The 19136-nt window shown below is 40.9% G+C and overlaps 1 protein-coding gene across 2 annotated transcripts in view; it reads left to right on the top strand.

Annotated features, from left to right (window-relative positions):
* Positions 1 to 19136, top strand: part of SH3KBP1 (SH3 domain containing kinase binding protein 1) — a 338970-nt gene that overhangs the window by 252571 nt on the left and 67263 nt on the right. For both annotated transcript variants that reach the window (XM_080909667.1, XM_080909666.1), the window contains exon 9: positions 15507 to 15614. In XM_080909667.1, coding sequence (XP_080765793.1) covers positions 15507 to 15614 — 108 coding nt within the window. The remainder of the gene's footprint in view (positions 1 to 15506; positions 15615 to 19136) is intronic.

Here is a 19136-nt window from a genome sequence, read left to right as displayed (position 1 = left end):
GAAAACTATAATCCACTCACAGAGAAGCATCTTGTGTTGCTTGATATCTAGAGATATCATCTGCAGTTTCCTTTTTAATTAATGGTATTATTAGTACTAATCAGAGCAACAATATTACTATGATATTGCCAGGTGTCTGACACATTAGAATCTTATCAGTTTCCAGCTATCAGTTAAAAAGAAAGGATGAGCCATTCAGAGCTAATGTCAGTTATCTAGAAAATACTTTTATTCATTCTTTGAGAGTTTAATACATCATGTTTTGATCATATTCTCTCCAACCCTTCCTCATTCACCTTTCTCCCCTGTTTGTATCATGTTTTAAAATCCCTCACTGCTAATTCTATACTATCTACATCTTTGTGGATACATGGCCATTTACTAGAGAGGCATAGCAAGAATCCATTCTCAGAGAAATCGTCTTTCCCTCTGCTAGTAGCTGACCATCGCTAGCAGTCCCACAGCTTAGGGCAGTGGGACAATTATGCATGAAACTCCTTTCTTCGAGATGATTTGGTCTGGCTTAGACTTGCACGGGTTTTGTACATGCTATTGCTGCTGCTGTAAGTTCATGTGCATAGCTGCCATGCTGTGACTAAAAGATAGTGTTTCCTTGGAGCCATCCACCACTTCAGGCTCTCGCATTCTTTCTATCCCCTCTTCCACAAAGCCTTGGGAAGGGGGCTGCAGTATGTATTTTCCATTATTGTGGAGAGAATATCTTGTGTATTGTATGAATGTGGCACCTGTCCATAATAAATCGGATGGCCTATGGCTTAGTCAGGAAATAAGAGATGGAACATCCAGGAGGCAGAAAGGATTCTGGGATAGTACCAGGCATGGGGAAATTTACCCAAGAAGAAGTAATAGGATGGATACATGTGGGGGAAATAGATTAGAGTAAATGGGTTATATTAAGTTATGATCTAGTCAGAGAAGAGCCTATCTATGTGGCCAAGAAATTTGTAAATATATTTTTGAGTCGGAGTCTTCTTTCTGAGAGCCTGGGCTGGGATTAAGAACTAGGCCTAATTTCTACACCTATACATAAATAATACCAAAGGCCTTTGAAAAAAGATATAGGGAAACCTATTACTATAGAAGCTTCTCACACACATACACCACACACACACACACACACACACACACACACACACACACACACACCTATGGAGTCTTCTAAAACACATACAGAGAGACAAAGACACAGAAAAAGACACACACAGAAAATTGAGTTACCTTGTGACAATGCCCCTACTAGATACCAGCGACTAGCAAATAAAACATCCGGAGCTGGGATGAGATATTATTTTTCAAGACAGGGTCTCAAGTAGCTTAGGCTCACATCAAACTCATTAGGTAGGCAAAGTTGCCCTTGATGCTCCTTTTACTACCTTCCAAGTGCTGGGTTATAAACATGTAATATTACACCTGCTTTCTGAGTTTCTGAGGATGAAAGTGAGGGCCTTGTGAACATTAATAGGTCAGTACTCTACCAACTGAACCACACCCACACGCCTAAATGTCAGCTCTTTCTGTGTCGGGCACACTCTCCATTTGCTATCTTCTTTCTTTCCATATAGTGTGTATTTCAGTGGCATTCTTTTATTCTAGGTTTGGGGGGTTGTAGCTCTCTGTTTGCCATGACTATGACAATAAAGAAAGACTTGGGGCTTGATCTTTCTGAGTCCTTCAACGATTACATTCTCTAATGTTTTAATGGCTAATGCCTAGTTTCCCCTTCCTCCACCCTTTTCATTAGCCCATTAATTAACTGAAATGTCTATGTACAGGAAAGATGTTTTTAGGCCCTTTGCTTTCTACAAGAAGTAAGGTTGCTTTGACAGATATAAGTAGTCCTAGGAATCTGAGGAAAAATCTTTAGTTTGGTATAAAAAAGCCACTCAACTAAATAGATTGCTGGCCTTGACCCTTTCCCTCAGAGTCGCTGAGGCTTTTAGCAGAGCTAAAAATGCTAGGATTAAAGGAGGTTCCATGGGTGAGGAGTAAATTAGCAGGTGTCACCCTGAAGAAGGTGACATGCTGGCAGCTCCATTAGATGGACATGCTTTATGAGTGACCGAGGAAGTTAGGCACAGGTCTGGAACCATTGGAATTTGCACACATTTGAAAAACGCCAGTGTTCAGCAAATGATTCATTTAGATCATAGAATATTTTTATTTACATATGACCCATCTTGTTAGACTGTGTATGCCCTTATCTGAGATAGAAGTCACAATGTATATATCCCTCAGATCATTAAAAACCCAAAGAATGTTGCTTGTTGCTATCTCTCTTCCTCTTAAAAGTGAATAGGGTCCTGGAATGGATAAAGTGATCCTAATTCTCTCAGTGCATTTCTTCTGCTTGTGCATATACCCTTTCAGACAGAATTTTAAATGAGATGAATATTTAAGGCATAGACGGGGAGATACTTCTTTTGTTTACTGATAGCCAACAAACTGTGCTATTCCCAGTTGGGGTGGCTCTTAATATAGTTTCTTTCTTTTTATAGTGGCTAGATGAGTTTATGGAGGTCACAGATTCCCAAGTTCACAGGCCTTTACTGCTTATAAGAAACTGTCAAAAAGGACCTCTTACTATTTGTTCAGTCTGATTGCCATACTCCAAGATGCCAATCAAATCACAATAACATCATGAAACACTTCTGCTCTCTATTTCTGTTTAAAATTTGTTTCTTTATGTGTATGTTCATGTGAGTGGTGTGTGTGTGTGTGTGTGTGTGTGTGTGTGTGTGTGTGTGTGTGTGTGTGTGTGTGTGTCTGCATGCACTCATGGAGGGCAGAAAGGATGTTAGAACTTCTGGAATGGGAGTTACAGGTACTTGTGTTCTGTCCAATTTGGTGTTGGAAACTGAACTCTAGTCCTCTGTGAGAGTAAGAACTGCTCTTGAATAGTGTGCTATCTTTCTAGGCTAAGCTATAATTATTTTATCACCTTCTTATTTTTTAAAATTGAATTTATTAAAATAAATAAATAAAATTGCATTTATTTATTATTGGTATATAGGAGACATGGGTCTGCCTCAGCATGAGTGTGGAGGTCAGGGGACAACTTGCAGAAGTCACTTCTTTCCTTCTACCCTGTGGGTTCCAGGACCCAGCCCAAGTCATTAAGCTTGGCAGTAAGTTCCTTCATCCACTGGGCCCACCAAGCCATTTTGTTGCCCTTATCCTTGCTCTGTTCTCCTAGGTAAATACAACCTTGGGTAAGCTGTCCATCTTTCCTTGCCTCAGTTTCTCATCTGTAAATCATGGACAATGATAAGTCCTACCTCCTGGTATTGCAAAGAGAAATGAATTAAACTGAGTGTTGTGGTTTGAATATATCCCTCAAAGTCCCTGCATTCAAAACTTAATTTCCAGTGCAACAATTGAAAGAAGGGACTTAAGAGAAATGATTAAGGTATGACGGCCCTTCCCCAGGCTCAGGTTATTGCCATTATTGTGGAAATGGATTCATTATTGTTCAGCAGATTCCTGATAAAGGGATGAGTTCAGGCTTCCCTCCCTTTCTCTTGCCCACCCTCTCTTGCCTTTTCATCTTCTACCCTAGGATAGCACTGCAAGATGCAGGCCCTTCAGTCTTTGGTATCCCCTCTTCCCTATAGGAACTAAATCTGTTCTTTGTCATTTATCCAGTGTCAGGCATCCTATTATATCAGTACAAAACAGACTAACACAATAGGCGAAGCACTTAGAAAGCCCAGCCAATAGTAACTGGTATATAAACGTTAGCAGCTATTATTTCCTGATGATAAATTGCTAAATGTAATGCTGCATCCGTGTATTTTGAAGGCATTTAAGCTATGGTGCTAATTTAGTCTCCCTACAGGAGTATGAGTGAATGTCTTCCAATCCTTGTCATCCCTGGATATTACCATTCTTTTTGTTCTCTGCTAATATCTGTTAACCTCTGGTAATTTGGCACTCTAAAAATGATCACTGAGCTTAAAATCTTTATGCATCATTTTCCAATTGATTTTTAGAAAATACCCTATCCATATGGCATTAACTTGTCATCTTTTCATATTACAAATATTTTTTCTTAGTTTATGACTCATGGAGATATTTAAGTAAAAAGTCATTAAAATAAATACCTTTTACACTCACGATTTCCTCATTTTACAGCTAACAGTATAATAAAGTAAAATTTATCATTTTAAGGTGAGTTTGACTTAAGCCTTTTACATTTGGAGCCCTAGGTGGAGAGAGTAGCTAGCGATTAAATGTATGTACATCTTTCCTGCTTTCCCCAGGGCTTTCAAGGTTCTATTTAAAGCTCCTACCCTTTTTGGTATTTCTGATATTGGCATTTAGAGAGCCCCTGGGATTCTGCATGGATTCTTACAAGGATCCTCCTTTCCTCCATAAGGGCTTGGCAAACTTCTGTAAAAGGCCAGAAAGCAAGTACTTATAGACTTTTCTGGACCATGCAATCTCTTCAGCAACTGCTACTCAGATGTAGAAGAAAAGCAGCTAAAGAGATAAATGAGTGTGTTTGGTTGCGTTCCAATAACACTTTATGGACATTTAAATTTGAATATCATGGTGTTCTAGTCTCTGGCCAGTAAATAATTGCATACATTGCAAGACCTTAGTGTTATCCCAAGTCTTCTTGAAATTCTTTTGTAGTATAAAGTTATGGATCTCTCACCTTGCCCCTGTGCCCTTTCTACCCCACGATGAGTGGCAGATGTTGTCACAATCCTCTGGATGAAGGGAGGCCCAGCAGAGAGCTGGAGTTCAGCCTGAGATCTGTAATTTTCACCCGCTGCACTGACTAAATCATCTGAGTGTAGATAAAAAGGCTGCACACAGATTTTTAGGCTAACAAATAAGGTTCCCAAATGGGGAAGAAACAAACTTCCTGAAAGAAATGCAGATTGGTCCCAGTGGAGAATGCTAACAGAAGGCAGGAATTCCCTCTTGGCTCCCACAGTTGTCTTGGTGGTTCTGACCTTCAGGATGAACATGCCTGTGCCCTTCATCCCATTCCTTCCCAGTCTTCTTGTGTGCAATGAGTATAAACACTTCTTCCCAATCTACTGCCCTTTTAGCATGTCCTCACAACGATATAGCAGCTAAGAATATCTCTCAAAGTGTAAGGAAAGGTGCTGTCTCTATCAGTGTGCTAAAGTGATGATGGCCTGCTATGTCTGCCATCCTTTTACTGGAAGGAAGACAGGCTTTTGGGTGCAGAGGCCATACACTGCTCTCAATATAATACACTCAGCACCAGGGATGCATTTCCGTGAGGGGTCAGCTTCACTTAGCTGTGTGTTGTAGAGGAAGCACGGATGCCTCTGGAAGTTGCTTTGAAGATTGACCGTCAGTAGCCATCTCAGTGAAAACTACCAAGACAAGAGAAAGTGAAGAATGTCTGCGAAAACATGCTGTTACATCATGAGTTCAAGTCACGCCTTTTGTTTAAAAGGGCAGAGAGAAATGTGAAAGTGCCCCTAAATGATTTTTTATTTTAGGAAAGGCTTACTCACAAGCAGTTTGTATTGCTTTCCATGCTTCGAGTCAGATGACAAAGACCCGGGAAAGTCCTGTCTGTATCATCTCCTGTTCACGTGAGCTCCAGCTTACAAAGCGACCTTATGGAAAGAGAAGGGATTTTATTGTTATTCAGAAAACAGGCTAAAGCATAAACATTTTTTTGAGAAGACTTAAAGTTATGTGTTCCCCAGACGAAGTTATTTTTTTTTTGATATATTTGTTTATTGTTGTCTCAGAGAAGCCTAGGACACGTGTCCCTCGGTACCTGTAGCTCTTTCCAGCACTTCTCACCCTCCCCGTACCCTCAACCTCTCCTACCTCAGCTTCTAATTCCTATAGAACTCCATCATTTTGACTATGTGCTCTCTTGGCTCCTGGTTCCTCTCTTGTCCCTGTCCCTTCTCATCCTCTCTCGCTCTCCCTACTCTGTCTCCTCTCATGGCCCGGTTCAGTCTGCTTGCCATGTTCAGTCTGGATGCCTCCGGATGTTTTCTCCCTCATACTTACAGTAAACCCTTCTCCTCAACCATACCTAGGAGCAGTCATGTTCTCATTTCCATTCAATTATGGTCCAGCTATATAGCCAAGCCCTGACAACCCCAGCAGGTGCCCAGTAAGAGCACTGAGCCTGGAGCTGGGGCGACAGAGCAGCCTCTGTTAGATGCTGATGTCTGAAGAGGCTCCAGGAAGAGGCACCTTTTGTAAGACAGGGAAGGTAGCTGTTATCACAGAGGCCTTTGGGCCTTCCACCTTTGATAATCTTCTATTTAAACCCTTAGGCCTTCTTCATTCTGGTCTGTGACTCTTTGTACATGTGGGAGCTCTGGTCTCTCTGTGGCAGTGATCCTCAACCTGTGCGTCACAACCCCTTGGAGATCAAATGACCCTTTCACAGGGATCACTTAAGATGATTAGAAAAGACAAACATTTACATTACATTTCATAACAGTAGCAAAATTACAGTCATGAAGTAGCAATGAAAATAGTTTTATGCTTGGGGGTCACTACACATGAGGAACTGTATTAAAGGCTCTCAGCATTAGGACGGTTGAGAACCACTGGTCTATGGGGACTGAAATTTAGGTTGGGCTTCTTGTCTTCATTTCTTAGGGCCCTTAGACTAAAGGTTAAGTTCTGCAGCATTTCCTAACCCATGTACTGTGAACAGGCTGTGAGAGGGTAAGGAAATGTTCAGCTCAGCCTGCCAAGGTGTATTCAAAGGTGGTTGGAACTTCCCTTCCTCCAGCCTCGGATGATGGTTTCCATCAGCCTTTGGCCTCTAGCACTATATTACACATACTGTATCATTTTCTATGTGTGCATCACCAGAAAGGGGTTGGGTGGTACATTTATTTTCCTATATTAAGATGTTTAACAGAGGCTTTGCTTTATCTTAGGGAGTATTTCACCTTCTGTGTTAGAAAATAGAAGATGGAAGTCTATGATAGAATCCTCCCTTGCAATAGCTCAGATCAGGAAAGATAAAGCTTAGAGCTCTTTTATGCTTCAAATACATACATTTAATTCACTCCAATTAAAGAACCAATCCTTTAGAAAAGAACATAACTTCTGGTTCTGTCAACACCAGAGTGAAGGGTGCTAGATAAACCTACTGCCTTGCTGTAGAGAACTCTGTAATTTAACAAAATACACAGAGCAGCTGTTTAGAGCCATTGGACAGTATATAATACAAGTGGCTTTTTGCCTGGGGTATTTTGTAAGTTACAGCACGGGGCAGAACCCAAACAAGGAACAGCAGTCTCATGGGACAGAGGGAGCGGAAAATGTAATGAAGGCTGTGGAGAAGAAGCAAATCTGTGTTCTGCACAATGTTCCACTGTAGAGAAGTGAGGCATAAGAAGAATTCTAGAAACCTATGTGTCTTGGGTCTAGGCTCTTCTTGAATCTATCCCACTATTATACTAGGCCACACCAGAACAAGACTCCATTAGATGGCACAGAAAGCAAGAACTTGGAGGGCTGACCTGTGCTCAGTGCCCTCACAGTTTTGGTCACACGTGGTAGAAAAATGAGGGACACTAAGCATGTCTAGTACTCAGTTGAAGACTGAGAGAATCCAGACACAGGAATCATGCTATTCTGGGCTTAGTCTAGCAAAGCCCCAAACCAAGCTTGGGGTAGTCAGGTTGATAAGTAACTGTCCCTCTGTAATAACACTCAGTGCTCTTTCTAGGAAGAGAAGAAAACTCAGGCTCTTTTGAGAACCTGTAATCATAAATAACTCACCATGTAAAGAAGCATCTTTGATTTGGGTAGCTGTTACAGCATTTCTAAGTACAGCTTTCAGACACCAGCATATACAAATGTGCATCCTGATTTTTATTTGCCATTCACGGGGCTATACAATTATGTTAAATGAAAAAATTCAATCATTAGTATAGAAAAGTATATAAATCATTGCCTAAAAAGGCCAGGAGCTTTTAGGAGTGGGTGGGTTTCTTAAAGAAGCCTTGGAAGAATGAATGGCTTCTCTAACCTAGTGCATGTCGCCATTTGAATATGGCATTTTCCTGAGAAGGACTGTTTCTTGTGTCTCTGGGTCCTCCTCCCCAATTATATCTGGTCTACAAGCATTTCTTCCAACATGGAGACAGCCTAGTCTTCTTTTCTCCTTGCTACCTCATGACCCCTGGAGGGAATAAGCCTACTTCAGTAGCTGAGGTCGGGGATTCTGAGGAGCAGTCTCAGCCACACAGCATAATTGCATCTCTTGGGGAGGTGTTAACAGATGGAAGCAGGGTAGAGTTGCTCCTGGGCTTCAGCCTGCACCAAGCATATGTGTAGCCCCCTCCCAAGTTCCATGCAGAGGGCATTCATTAGTAAATCTTCTACAGCAATTCTTTCTTGTGAGGGAACACTGAGAATGCAAGGCTGTCCTTGAGCACTCCGAGGTTCACTTGACAGCCGTGCTGAAATCGGTCAACACTTGGGTTCTCCTCAAATCATTACTGAGCCACCCGAGATGCTCACAAAAGTAGCCATGCTCAATAATTTCTAGAAAGTTGATGCTAAGGAGTCAGCTGACCACTAGGCAGACTTGATTACAGTAGGCCTTCTCTTTGATTAGGACAAGCTAGTGAATCTGTTCTTACCTTTCCATTTTGGGGACTGACATATGATTTCTTAAGCTGTTTTTTTCCTTTTGAACTCAAACAAGACCTTTATAATTTCTGAAAAAAAAATGTGATCCTGTCTTTCCAAGTGTGCTTTTTAAGTTTTTTTCTGTAACTAAAGATACTTTAGAATTTCATAAATATCAGCAAGTAAGCCTAAATGTATAGGTAAAGCTTACTTTAGGAAACTATCCTGTGTGTGTTTAACTTGATCCTACTTCTGTTGTTGGAAAGTGGAAGTGTACACAATTTCAGGGCTTGGTGACTCATTCCTGAAGACAACTGTTGACCCTGCGCTCAGCAGCCATTGACTGCCTGTTGCTCTTCATCTAGGAGCAGACCTTGTGAAATTTCCAACACAGGCCTACTAATTGGTGTTGGCACTGTGCAGGTGTGATTTAGGCAACCATATGGGTAAAACTTCCCTTGTTATAGCAAACAGCAGGAATCCCTACCCTACCCTCTGACTCTTACACTATTCCTGATCACACTTGTGCCCTCAGCCTTAGGTGTAGGAATTCTGTTGCACATGTACCAATAGGCTGTGTGTATGTGCATGTATGTACACATATACACAGCAATACTAATTTCAAAAGAGGAGGTCATGAGTTTGGGGGGGGGGAGTGGGAGCAATAAGAGGAGTTAGAGGGAGAGAGGGGCTGATGGAGTATAGAGTACTTCTTATACAACTGTCTCAAACAGTTAACGACTTAAATTTTAACAAAATGACAATTGAGAGACATAGAAAAAAACATTTGAAAGGAAGTTTAGGCCATCCAGATTTTTTTTTTCCATTTAGCCAGAGCAGAAACCCTTGCACTCCGTTGGGTTTTTGATGGGTGCAGGGTGAAGATGGATCCTTGCTTTGAGAAGAAAAATGTTTACCCATTTTGAGAACTCAAAGTATATCCACAAAATAGCAGCAGCCAAGCAATCTGGGAAACTCTTAGAAGTCCTGGATCTCACACTTGCCCCAGAATTTTAAAATCTGAATTGGCATTTATTTTAAAAATCCCAAATAAGAAAGACACTTCTCTATTTACCTTTGGAATTCCCCAGGAGCTTTTGTTTTGTTTTTTGGTTTTTGTTTTTGTTTGTACTTTCTTTTTATATTGGATAGTTTATTTACATTTCAAATGTTATCCCCTTTCCTGGTTTTCCCTCTGGAACCCCCTAACCCATCCCCCTCCCCCTGCCTCTATTTAGGTGCTCCCCCTCCTGCCCACCCACTGTCACCTCACCACCCTAGCATTCCCCTACACTTGGGCATGGAGCCTTCACAGGACCAAAGACCTCCCCTCCCATTGATGCCAGATAAGGCCATCCTCTGCTACATATGAGGCTGGAGCCATGGGTCCTTCCATGGGTGCACTTTGGTTGGTGGTTTAGTCCCTGGGAGCTCTGGGGTGGTCTGGTTGGTTGATATTGTTGTTTTTCCTATGGGGTTGCAGACCCCTTTGGCCTCAGAAGTGTTTTTTAAAGCACAGATTTTTTTTTTTTACATTCTCCTATTCCAAGTTATGATGTAATTTATGTGGGGTTTGGTCTAGACCTTGGACACTTAAATTTTCAAATAATTTTAATGTGAAGCCAGGTTGTAAATTTGTCTTTTTTCAAGGTTCGAAGTGACTATCCCAAGGTAAATATCGCAAGTCTCATGTCTACTTCCTGCTCAGATGGACCTCACTGTGGCAACAGGTTGTTGCTTTCAGCTGGGCCCTGGCACAATAACTATGTGGAGCACTAAAGTGCTTCATCCAGGTTCCCTGGGGTTGTGCTGGCATCACTGAGCAGACTGAGGCATGACATTGAAGTCTGCGTATAGCCTCCTCCTTCAGACATACCCTAGGGCCTTGGCTTGCATCCCTTTGTTCCCCTTCCAAGAATGAGCTCTTACCAGTAGGTCTAGAATTAGTTCATCCTGGGATGAAGGGAGTAAGAGTGGTGGATCAGTGCACAGAAATGGTACAAGTGGCAGGGCTACACAAGGTAATAGCATGGGAGTTGAATTAAGGAGTGACCTTGTGCTGGGATCGCAGCTCAGGTGGTAGAGCATTTACTTAGTATTCACAAAGCTATGGATTCAATCCCCAGTTTCATGTGTGTCAGGTGGTATAGTGCAAACTTGTAATCCTAGCATTTGGGAATTTGAAACAGGAAGATCAAGAGGTCATCCTGTAGCTACACACGAAGTTTGGAGCTAACCTGGACCATATAAGACCTTGTCACAAGCAGTGTCATGGCCATATTATCCCTTAGATATTTAGGCCAACCTATACAATCCCATTGTTGATTACAACAACCATCAGTGCACTGGACTTTACAAAGGTCTTATGTAACAAGAAAATAGATCTAGAGAGCTCTTATAGTATCACATGGTATATTTCCTCGCTTCTTTCTTGTTCTATTTAAAACACAAGAGGAGCTGGAGAGAAAAAGGGAAGGGGAAAGCGATAACATCCTATTTTAATTCAAAACTGTAAAAACATATCAGACAAAATATGGAATGGTGAGTTTGTGTGCTAGCACATCTTTCTTATTTGCGATATGCAGAGGCTATAACATTCCCACGACTCAGTTCTCTTGTTCTTATAAGAAAATTCAGATTTGCATTTCACAAAAAAGAATATCCTATTCTACTGGATAATCTGCCTGGCTAGGAGAAACAGACAAACCGTTTTTGACATTTTGTTGAGGACTTGAACATGGAAGGGTGAACATTCTTTGTCAGAAATAGAATATCTTTTCATTCTGTTCCAAAAGCTTCAGTTCTCCCTGCCACTACTTTGATGCCAGTAGTGCTTATTACTGAATGTCATTTTTCCAGAAGCTTCCCTCTATCCTGTGGGACCAACCTTTTGACATGGTGACATGACACTATCACATATACGTGCATTAGACTGTGTTCATCGCTATTCTGGGATGCGTGGGTGGGCCCCACTTGATAGTGGCTGTTCTTTATTTCCCTTCTACCATCTGCTTCATCCACAGGCCAGTGCTGCCCTTTCCTTCTTAGACACTGAAAATCTGATAGAGTGCCTGGCATCTTGGTCTATGCCTTTTTTTTTCATTATTAGTAGTGCCACGCCTTGGACATAAATCACAGTAATTTGGTCACATTGCCTCTTTCCTCAATGGTCAGCTACTGCATGTATTCCTAAATTCACTAGGTTCTTGCTTTAAGGACATAATCACTTTCACCCTGAAGATGGTTTGGATTTATGAGCCATTAACCTTCCATTTCTCTGTCTTATCCCTGTCACTACTAGGTTGCTTTGGCTCTCAGATAACTGCTGTAGATTCTGGTCTGTGCACTCAGCTCCAGTTCTTGGATGCTCGCTGCCATGATCAGCTTCCTGCTCTCCTGCTTCCGTTTCTTCATGCTCTGTGATCCAGCCATTAACCTTCTCATGGCCTCACTCCTCACGGTCCCCACCCCCTCCCCGCCCCCAAAAGGTTCCCAGCTTCCCTCAGTCCTACTTATTTTTAAATCTAGCCAAACCTCCAGGACAGTGTTTCCTTGATGTTTGGATTTACTGTGTGTGCTTCTCCCATGAGGCTCTAAGCTTGAGAGTCCCATGAGGACAAGATAGTTCTCTCTCACTCCTGAATTACTCTCCTATCCTGTACTTCTTAGCTCCTCAAATAAATAGAATTCTCTGCTGTTTTGTACTTCTGGAAGTGAAGAGTCCTCATATGAATAATTCTCTCTTCATCGCTGCCATCAAAAACCTAGTTCTTTGTCTGCTGTGTGGTAAAGGACTTATTTTTACTTGTCACTTTGCCATCAGTCCCCCCATCCCAACTCTGGTTTCTTGTGAGTTAACTTTGTAGCTGGAGGAAAATGCTTTGGTTGTCTGTAAATTGCTAACCCACTCTGCATATCCGACCCCGTGCCTGGTGCCTGTTCTATAGCAGCCTCCTTCCTTTGCTCTCCATCCCCAGCCACCCTGGCAGTTTTCTTCTGTGTCTCTGCTGATCTCATCCATGGATCTTGTGTTTATTCTTATACTCATCAGAACAATAGACATATTGTGTCTGTCCTTTGCACTTTCTGGCTCTTGCTTTATATTACATGATAATTATATGCTGGTGTTTTCCTTAACGAGCAGCGTTTAGATAGCCCACTGAATACATTGAACCCATTGCTCTTAGAGACATGATAAACATGTCATTGTTATGTACTGGTTTCCACATGTAGAGATGCTTCAGTTCTCAAGTAATGCTGGATAGTCTCTTACATATTACATGGGATTTTTTTTCTCACATAAGAAATAAAATGATTGTTGGGGTATTGTTTTATTGAAGCTGAAGTGAAAAATGGTTTTGTACCACTTAGGAACTTTGAAAGAAATGTAGCACTAATCAAAATTTGGATGTGTTTAATGGATATGATTCAGTATCAGATGAGCCAAAATGAAAAGAGAAGGCAAGCCCAGTCCTCGAATAAGCAAATCTCCTCGCATACAAAGATTTGAGATCATTTGAAAAGCTGATAATGAATCCTGGTTTTGTTTTTTTTTTTTTTTTTTTTTTTTTTTTGTTTTCATACCAGAACACCAGAACGATTACACAAACGACACTGTAGGATTCTGCATGTATGTTTTCCACATGCATCTCTAGGCTCAGGGAGTGGGTATCATGAAACTGCATACTTAAAGTTTTATACCAACAGAACTTTAATGTGCTTTTGTACTTAATAGATACTTGTTGAATGAAGTATGGTTGAGTATGAATTAACACAGAACCAAGTATTAGGGAAAAGAAGAAAATCATCAGATTTGTCTGCCTAAAGTACATTTCAATCTGAGTTTTGAAGTTAAGGACACATGCAGAAAGAGAGGATAGGAGGAAATGTTTCAGGACTATCCTTAGAAGCAAGATTGAAAGACTGAATTTCTAAGGATTGATTCATAATGAAATCCCACCCCCACGCCCTTTGCCTACTTTGTAAGGTTTTCTGGTGTTTATATAACCTCCTGAGAAGACATCAAGCCATGCTCCCACAATCCTTTATTTGGGGAGTCATGCTAGATTGTTTAGAGGGTGACATGACAAGGGACAGAACCAAACTTTTTTACCTGAACTTATTGTAACTTTCCAGAAAGATCAGCATTCTCTCTTGTTGGAAGTGTTTTCAACATTTGTTTTGCTCTGGGTAAATCTGAACTTGGTGCTTCTTATATATGCATTCTATGGGGTTGACCAGGTCTAGATTTTTCAGTTTATAACCAAATATGATCCCCAAAATCTGCATAGTTTTCTAAAGGACAACTTCTCCCTTGTCATCAATATCACAAGGGAGGGGAAGATGATGATTTCACCTTCAGTGGGGTTAGGCCGAATTGTCTGCATAATCAAAACATCAGACTGCAAGAGATTACAGATCTGAGTTAGAGTCTTCATCAAAGTGCATATTCATCATGGGGGGGCACCATTGTTCAAGGGGCTAAGGAGCAAAAAGGTCAAAAAAATATAATGTGTATCCCATCTTGTTGGAATGTCCACTCTAGCAAGACCCATGTGAACCACAAATCCATGGCCCTCTAGTTCTTGAACCCTCTTATCCTTGTCTCTATTCCTGTTTTAGAGGATGAAAAAGTATCTCCACAACCCCTGAGTAGCATTTCCTTTCTTTCTTGACTATCATCATACTTTGAGTATAACTCTTGAAGGCCTGTGTTACCAGCACAGTTCATTTTGTTTGGTTACAGCTAGACATTAGCAACTTTATTTTAATTCAAGGGTATCATACCTATTTGACAGTAGTGTGTATGTTGTACATGCACCAGAAAGCAATAGGGGGCTTTGTTGTAGGTTGAGTCTTGGCTTAGATCACAGAATGGCTATTGTACTCAAAGGATCTAGGGAAGTTTACTTCCAATGATTTGCAAAGAAGAAAGACTGGGTGAGTGGTTCTGTGGCCTGAGACTACATGACTAAGGGTTTCATGTGGAAGCCTGGAAAAGGTAAAGTTCTTACAAATCTTGCTCAGTGCCCTCTACACAGCCACTGGCACGGTGTACAGCACAGCATAGCTATTGAAGAAGCATCTAATGGGCGGATGGAATAGAAAATATTCAAAGAGATCAAAATGGCTGACTAGGTTATGGTGAATGGGTTATGGATATATCTATGCTCTGTTGATATCAAAAGGTGAAGGAAACCTGTATGCTAGTGAACTTGAGTAAAATGTAACATTTTTCCTATTCTTGGTGGCTGTCACAAAGCCCTTTTTAAGTTTGACAAGCATAGTGGCAATCTATCCAAAAGGATGTTTGTGTATGTGGTATTTTCTAAGCCACCTTTGTAGTTAATGAAATGCTGTTGTTTCAGTAAAATTGCAATGAAAAAAATGCATATTCTCTCATCTTTAAGGAAATAAAAAAGACAACTTTAAGCTGGATATGATGGCTTCCACACACCTGAGATCCTGGTACTCATGAGGTGGAGTCAAGAGGATCAATAATTCAAGGCCTGTCTGAATTACATGAAATCCAGTCTTCAAAAACAAACAAAATGAAGTTTCAAAACAAACAAACGAAAGGGGGACTAGATTCAGGGCATCTGAAATACCAGCTAAGCTTTGAATCCTAGTGGGCAGCATGTATTTGAACTCTATGACTTTGAAGTCCATACTAAATTAGTACATTGTCACATTGATAGCACCCTGAAGGAATTGGTTGCTTGGGCTGGGCGTGTACCTGAAATGCAGAACATTTGTCTAGTTCATATAGGTCCCTGGGTTCCATCCCCAGTACCGCAAAGAAAAGAAAGAATAAAAAGAGCTTCTACAACATACCTTTCTGTCCACACATGACTTCCTTTCTATTGTGCTGTTTCTAGGACTGCATCGATGTAGGCTGGTGGGAAGGAGAGCTCAATGGTAGACGAGGAGTGTTTCCTGACAACTTCGTGAAGTTACTTCCACCGGACTTTGACAAGGAAGGGAATGTAAGTCTCCCTGGCTTTGATCTCAGTGTCTCCCTTTCTGTCAGAACTGTGGCTTCCATGATGAGACTTGGAAGGTAGAGATCTTTTGATATAAAAGAGAGGTGACATTTAAATATTTAATGGGCTTGGGTTCTGAGCCCCTGGCTGCCATTGGACAAGCCCATCATACCAGCCGGCGCACGTTATCCAGAGTTTAATGTATATAGAGCACTTAATGCTGTACCTGGCACATTGAAATTCCCAGGAAAGCTGTCAGAACCCTGACTGTTCTACATAGTAAGAAAATACCTCCTGTTTTATCTAGCGTAGTCCCTGGTGGTACTGAAGTAGCCAATATTTAAGTTGCTGAACATTATATTTTTGAGACTAAGAATGGAGAGAACATCCTGCTAATTTTATTTTATATTTGCATGTGTGTATGCATATACTTAAATGCATATTTATATGTCTCACCCAGGTTGTCTTTTTCTTTGTGAGAATTGGTTGATGATGGATGCTGTTTGCCTTACTCCTTGTGTATTCTTTTCTCTGCTAATGATGTAACAAAAAATGGTGAGAACGGGAAGTTCTTTACAGTATGAAGGGATAGCTATTTGAGCTCATCTACCCATCCTCTTCTGTACCTCACCGCCTTTTACTGAAGCTTTTGCCTGATTTCTGGCCTGGGGCCTTTTTACATCCAGGGAGCGTTCTGTTCTTGGACCAGGCTAAACCTGACTGGGTTATTCACCTTTCTAGTTGTTGTAACAAAATATTTGACAGGTACAACTTATGAAGGAAAGGGTTTTTTTTTTGGCTCACAGTTGGAGAATGTAGTCCATCATAGCCACAGCAGGTCATATGGAATGCCAAGAACCAAAGGGAAACTCCGTAATAGACATGCTTCAAGGTTTGTCTCCTAAGTGAGTCTGGATCTTGTCAAGTTGACAATTTTAACCATCACATCGACTTTGATACATTATCATTCCTGAGATGTCACATCACTACCTAATGGTATTTAAGCTATTTAGATGAATGGGATGTATTTATTTTAAAAGGTAATATTGTTCTACATCTCTAACAAACTCCCTGGTAATGTTGACACTGCTGGTCCATTGATCGCAGATTGAGTATCAAGGTTCCAAAAAAAGCCTGAAGAAGTAGGATTTAGGCTCTCCAGAGCTCTGGTTCAAATACCAAGAGGGATTGACCTATATAAACTACAACATATTCCTAGCATAAACAGTCCAAGAAAGCAAGCTATTACAAGTGTATTCAAAGCTTGGCCTTGGATTTCAAACTCATTTGATGATTTAAGGGCATAATCTTGGGAGATGCCTCAAAGTGTATCCAGTAGTGGGTAAATTTTCCTGTACACTTTAACCATTCTAGTAGTTATACTTACTATTTCTAAGGGCAGGGAGAAATTAGCCACAACTATGAGATAATGTTAACATAGTAACTCTGGTTCTTTTTGTTTCAGCTGACCAAATCAACTCAGTATCTTGGTATCTTGGTTAATTTTCCTGGAGATCTAAATGAGGCTAAGAGTATTGATGAGCAGCCATTAAAAAGATACCCAGTGACATGTAAAATGTATTTATAGAGATAACCAAGCACACACTCTTCATGCTATTTCTCAGATTTTTCCTGGATCTGTTGTCTGAAAATTGTGTTTGAGTTTTCAGTCATTCCCTCAGTATTTTTGGAATTTTTTCCTTGGGATGGCCTTCATAGTAGATAAATAGAAGTGAAGCATACAGTGGCTGTCCTTGTTGACTCAAGAGTTGGGCAGCATGACCTGCAAGGTTTCTGAAGGATTCTCCCTGTGGTTGGGTCTTGGTGAGTGGGACACAGGTCTATCCACATGGTTCGTGGTACCCTCCTTCACCCATCTTTGAGTCTGGAAGATTTCTTTGTTGTGAGTCTCCTCCTTTGGCCACTCTGCTAGGTTTTGTTATCTCACTAGTTCAGACTGAGTTAGTATAATTTGCACCTTTAAAGGCAAGCTGGAAGATGCAATTGCAGGTATTGACCATGTAACATGATGTTTTGCAGTATCCCCTCCCCCATATCCATAGTTAAACCGCCATAGGCTGGAAAGCTTTTAAAAATTTGTCTGTGCTGAACATACACAAACTTAAAGAATTACTCCCTAAAAGTACCCTGTAACAGTCACTTACTAATAATCTAGATATGATTTTATAATAAACGGAGGAACTTAGGTTATATATAAACTGTACACCGTTATATTAAGGACCATAGTACCAGTGGATTTTTGTGTCCATAGGGGATCATGTAACCAATCCAACACGATTCCAAAAGGTTATTGTGTATTTACATCATGGAATGACTAACTATAGCTAAGCAACATATGCCTTCCTTCATATAGTTGTCATTTTTATGCTGACAGGAGCACAATTTTGAAAACTAAGGTAAACACTAGACAATGTTTATTCTAATGAATGAGCAAAACCCACAGTTGGCTCTGTTGTGGTGCTCTGTATTTAAATTCTTAGTCTTATTTTGCCAGGGCCATGAATTCACTCATACGAAACAGACTCTATCCACAGTGTACTGTTCTAGATGTTCTTTGTTACATAAGATTTTAAGGGAAGCAGGAGAGTTAGGTTGTTAGTACTGAGAGGACATGGCGTGGTCTCCTTGTTGAGGCATGCATATTTTGAAGAGCCCCATGGGCATCTCTGCAACCTCAGACAAGCAGCCATCACCTCTTTTAAACTTCATCCTCCCAAAGCAGAAAACTCACTTTTAGGGATACAATAGTCATACCTGTCAGATAACTGAACAGTAATTTTCAGATAGCTGAAAAGGCATTGTCTAATGTGACATTTAAGTTTTTGAAATTTCTAAGTAGAAAATCCCTTTTTCATTCCCACTGGCTCATGAAAGCAATGGGACAGCTTTGCATCCATAGCTATGCCAGCCTCTACTGCTGCACCTACAGTACTGCTTGGGCCAAGAGATGCCACTTGCTAAATTGACAGTATAAAGATGATCATAATTATCAACATGAAGATGCTGTGTAGGTTATGCTGTCTGAGACATTCTGCCACCAATCTCAGCAAATGTCATCTTGTCTCGCCAGTGACTGGGGTTACAGTCATTCATCTAGAAAAGAGGGCAGTCTGCAGTGATCAGGATAGGCAGAAGCATGTCTTCCACAGCAGGCTTCTTGACTCATTAGGCATCATCAGGGCATGCTTTTGAGTCTGGCATCTTTTCTGCCTGGATGTGGACTCAAGAGAGTCACCATCAGGTCTTTGGCAATTCCTGGTGAACTTTCTTCCTGAGAATGTTCAGCAGACTCTCTCCAGCATGACAAGCATTCTGTGGCTTTTCCTCAAGGTATTCCAGGAGAGAATGCTCATTGATCTCGTGGTGCATATTTTAAAGCAATTATGTAAGCTATTTAGGAGAGAACCTAGATGCAATCGCTGTTTATTTTGAGCCTTGACAGTACAATTGAGAGCTCTCAGAATATTTCATCTTTCCATCCTGATGTTCAATTGTGCATGCACT

Source organism: Micromys minutus, assembly GCF_963924665.1.
Source record: "Micromys minutus genome assembly, chromosome: X".
Taxonomy (NCBI): domain Eukaryota; kingdom Metazoa; phylum Chordata; class Mammalia; order Rodentia; family Muridae; genus Micromys; species Micromys minutus.
The sequence above is the reverse complement of the archived record's forward strand: the minus strand, read 5'-3'. Positions and strand labels throughout refer to the sequence as shown.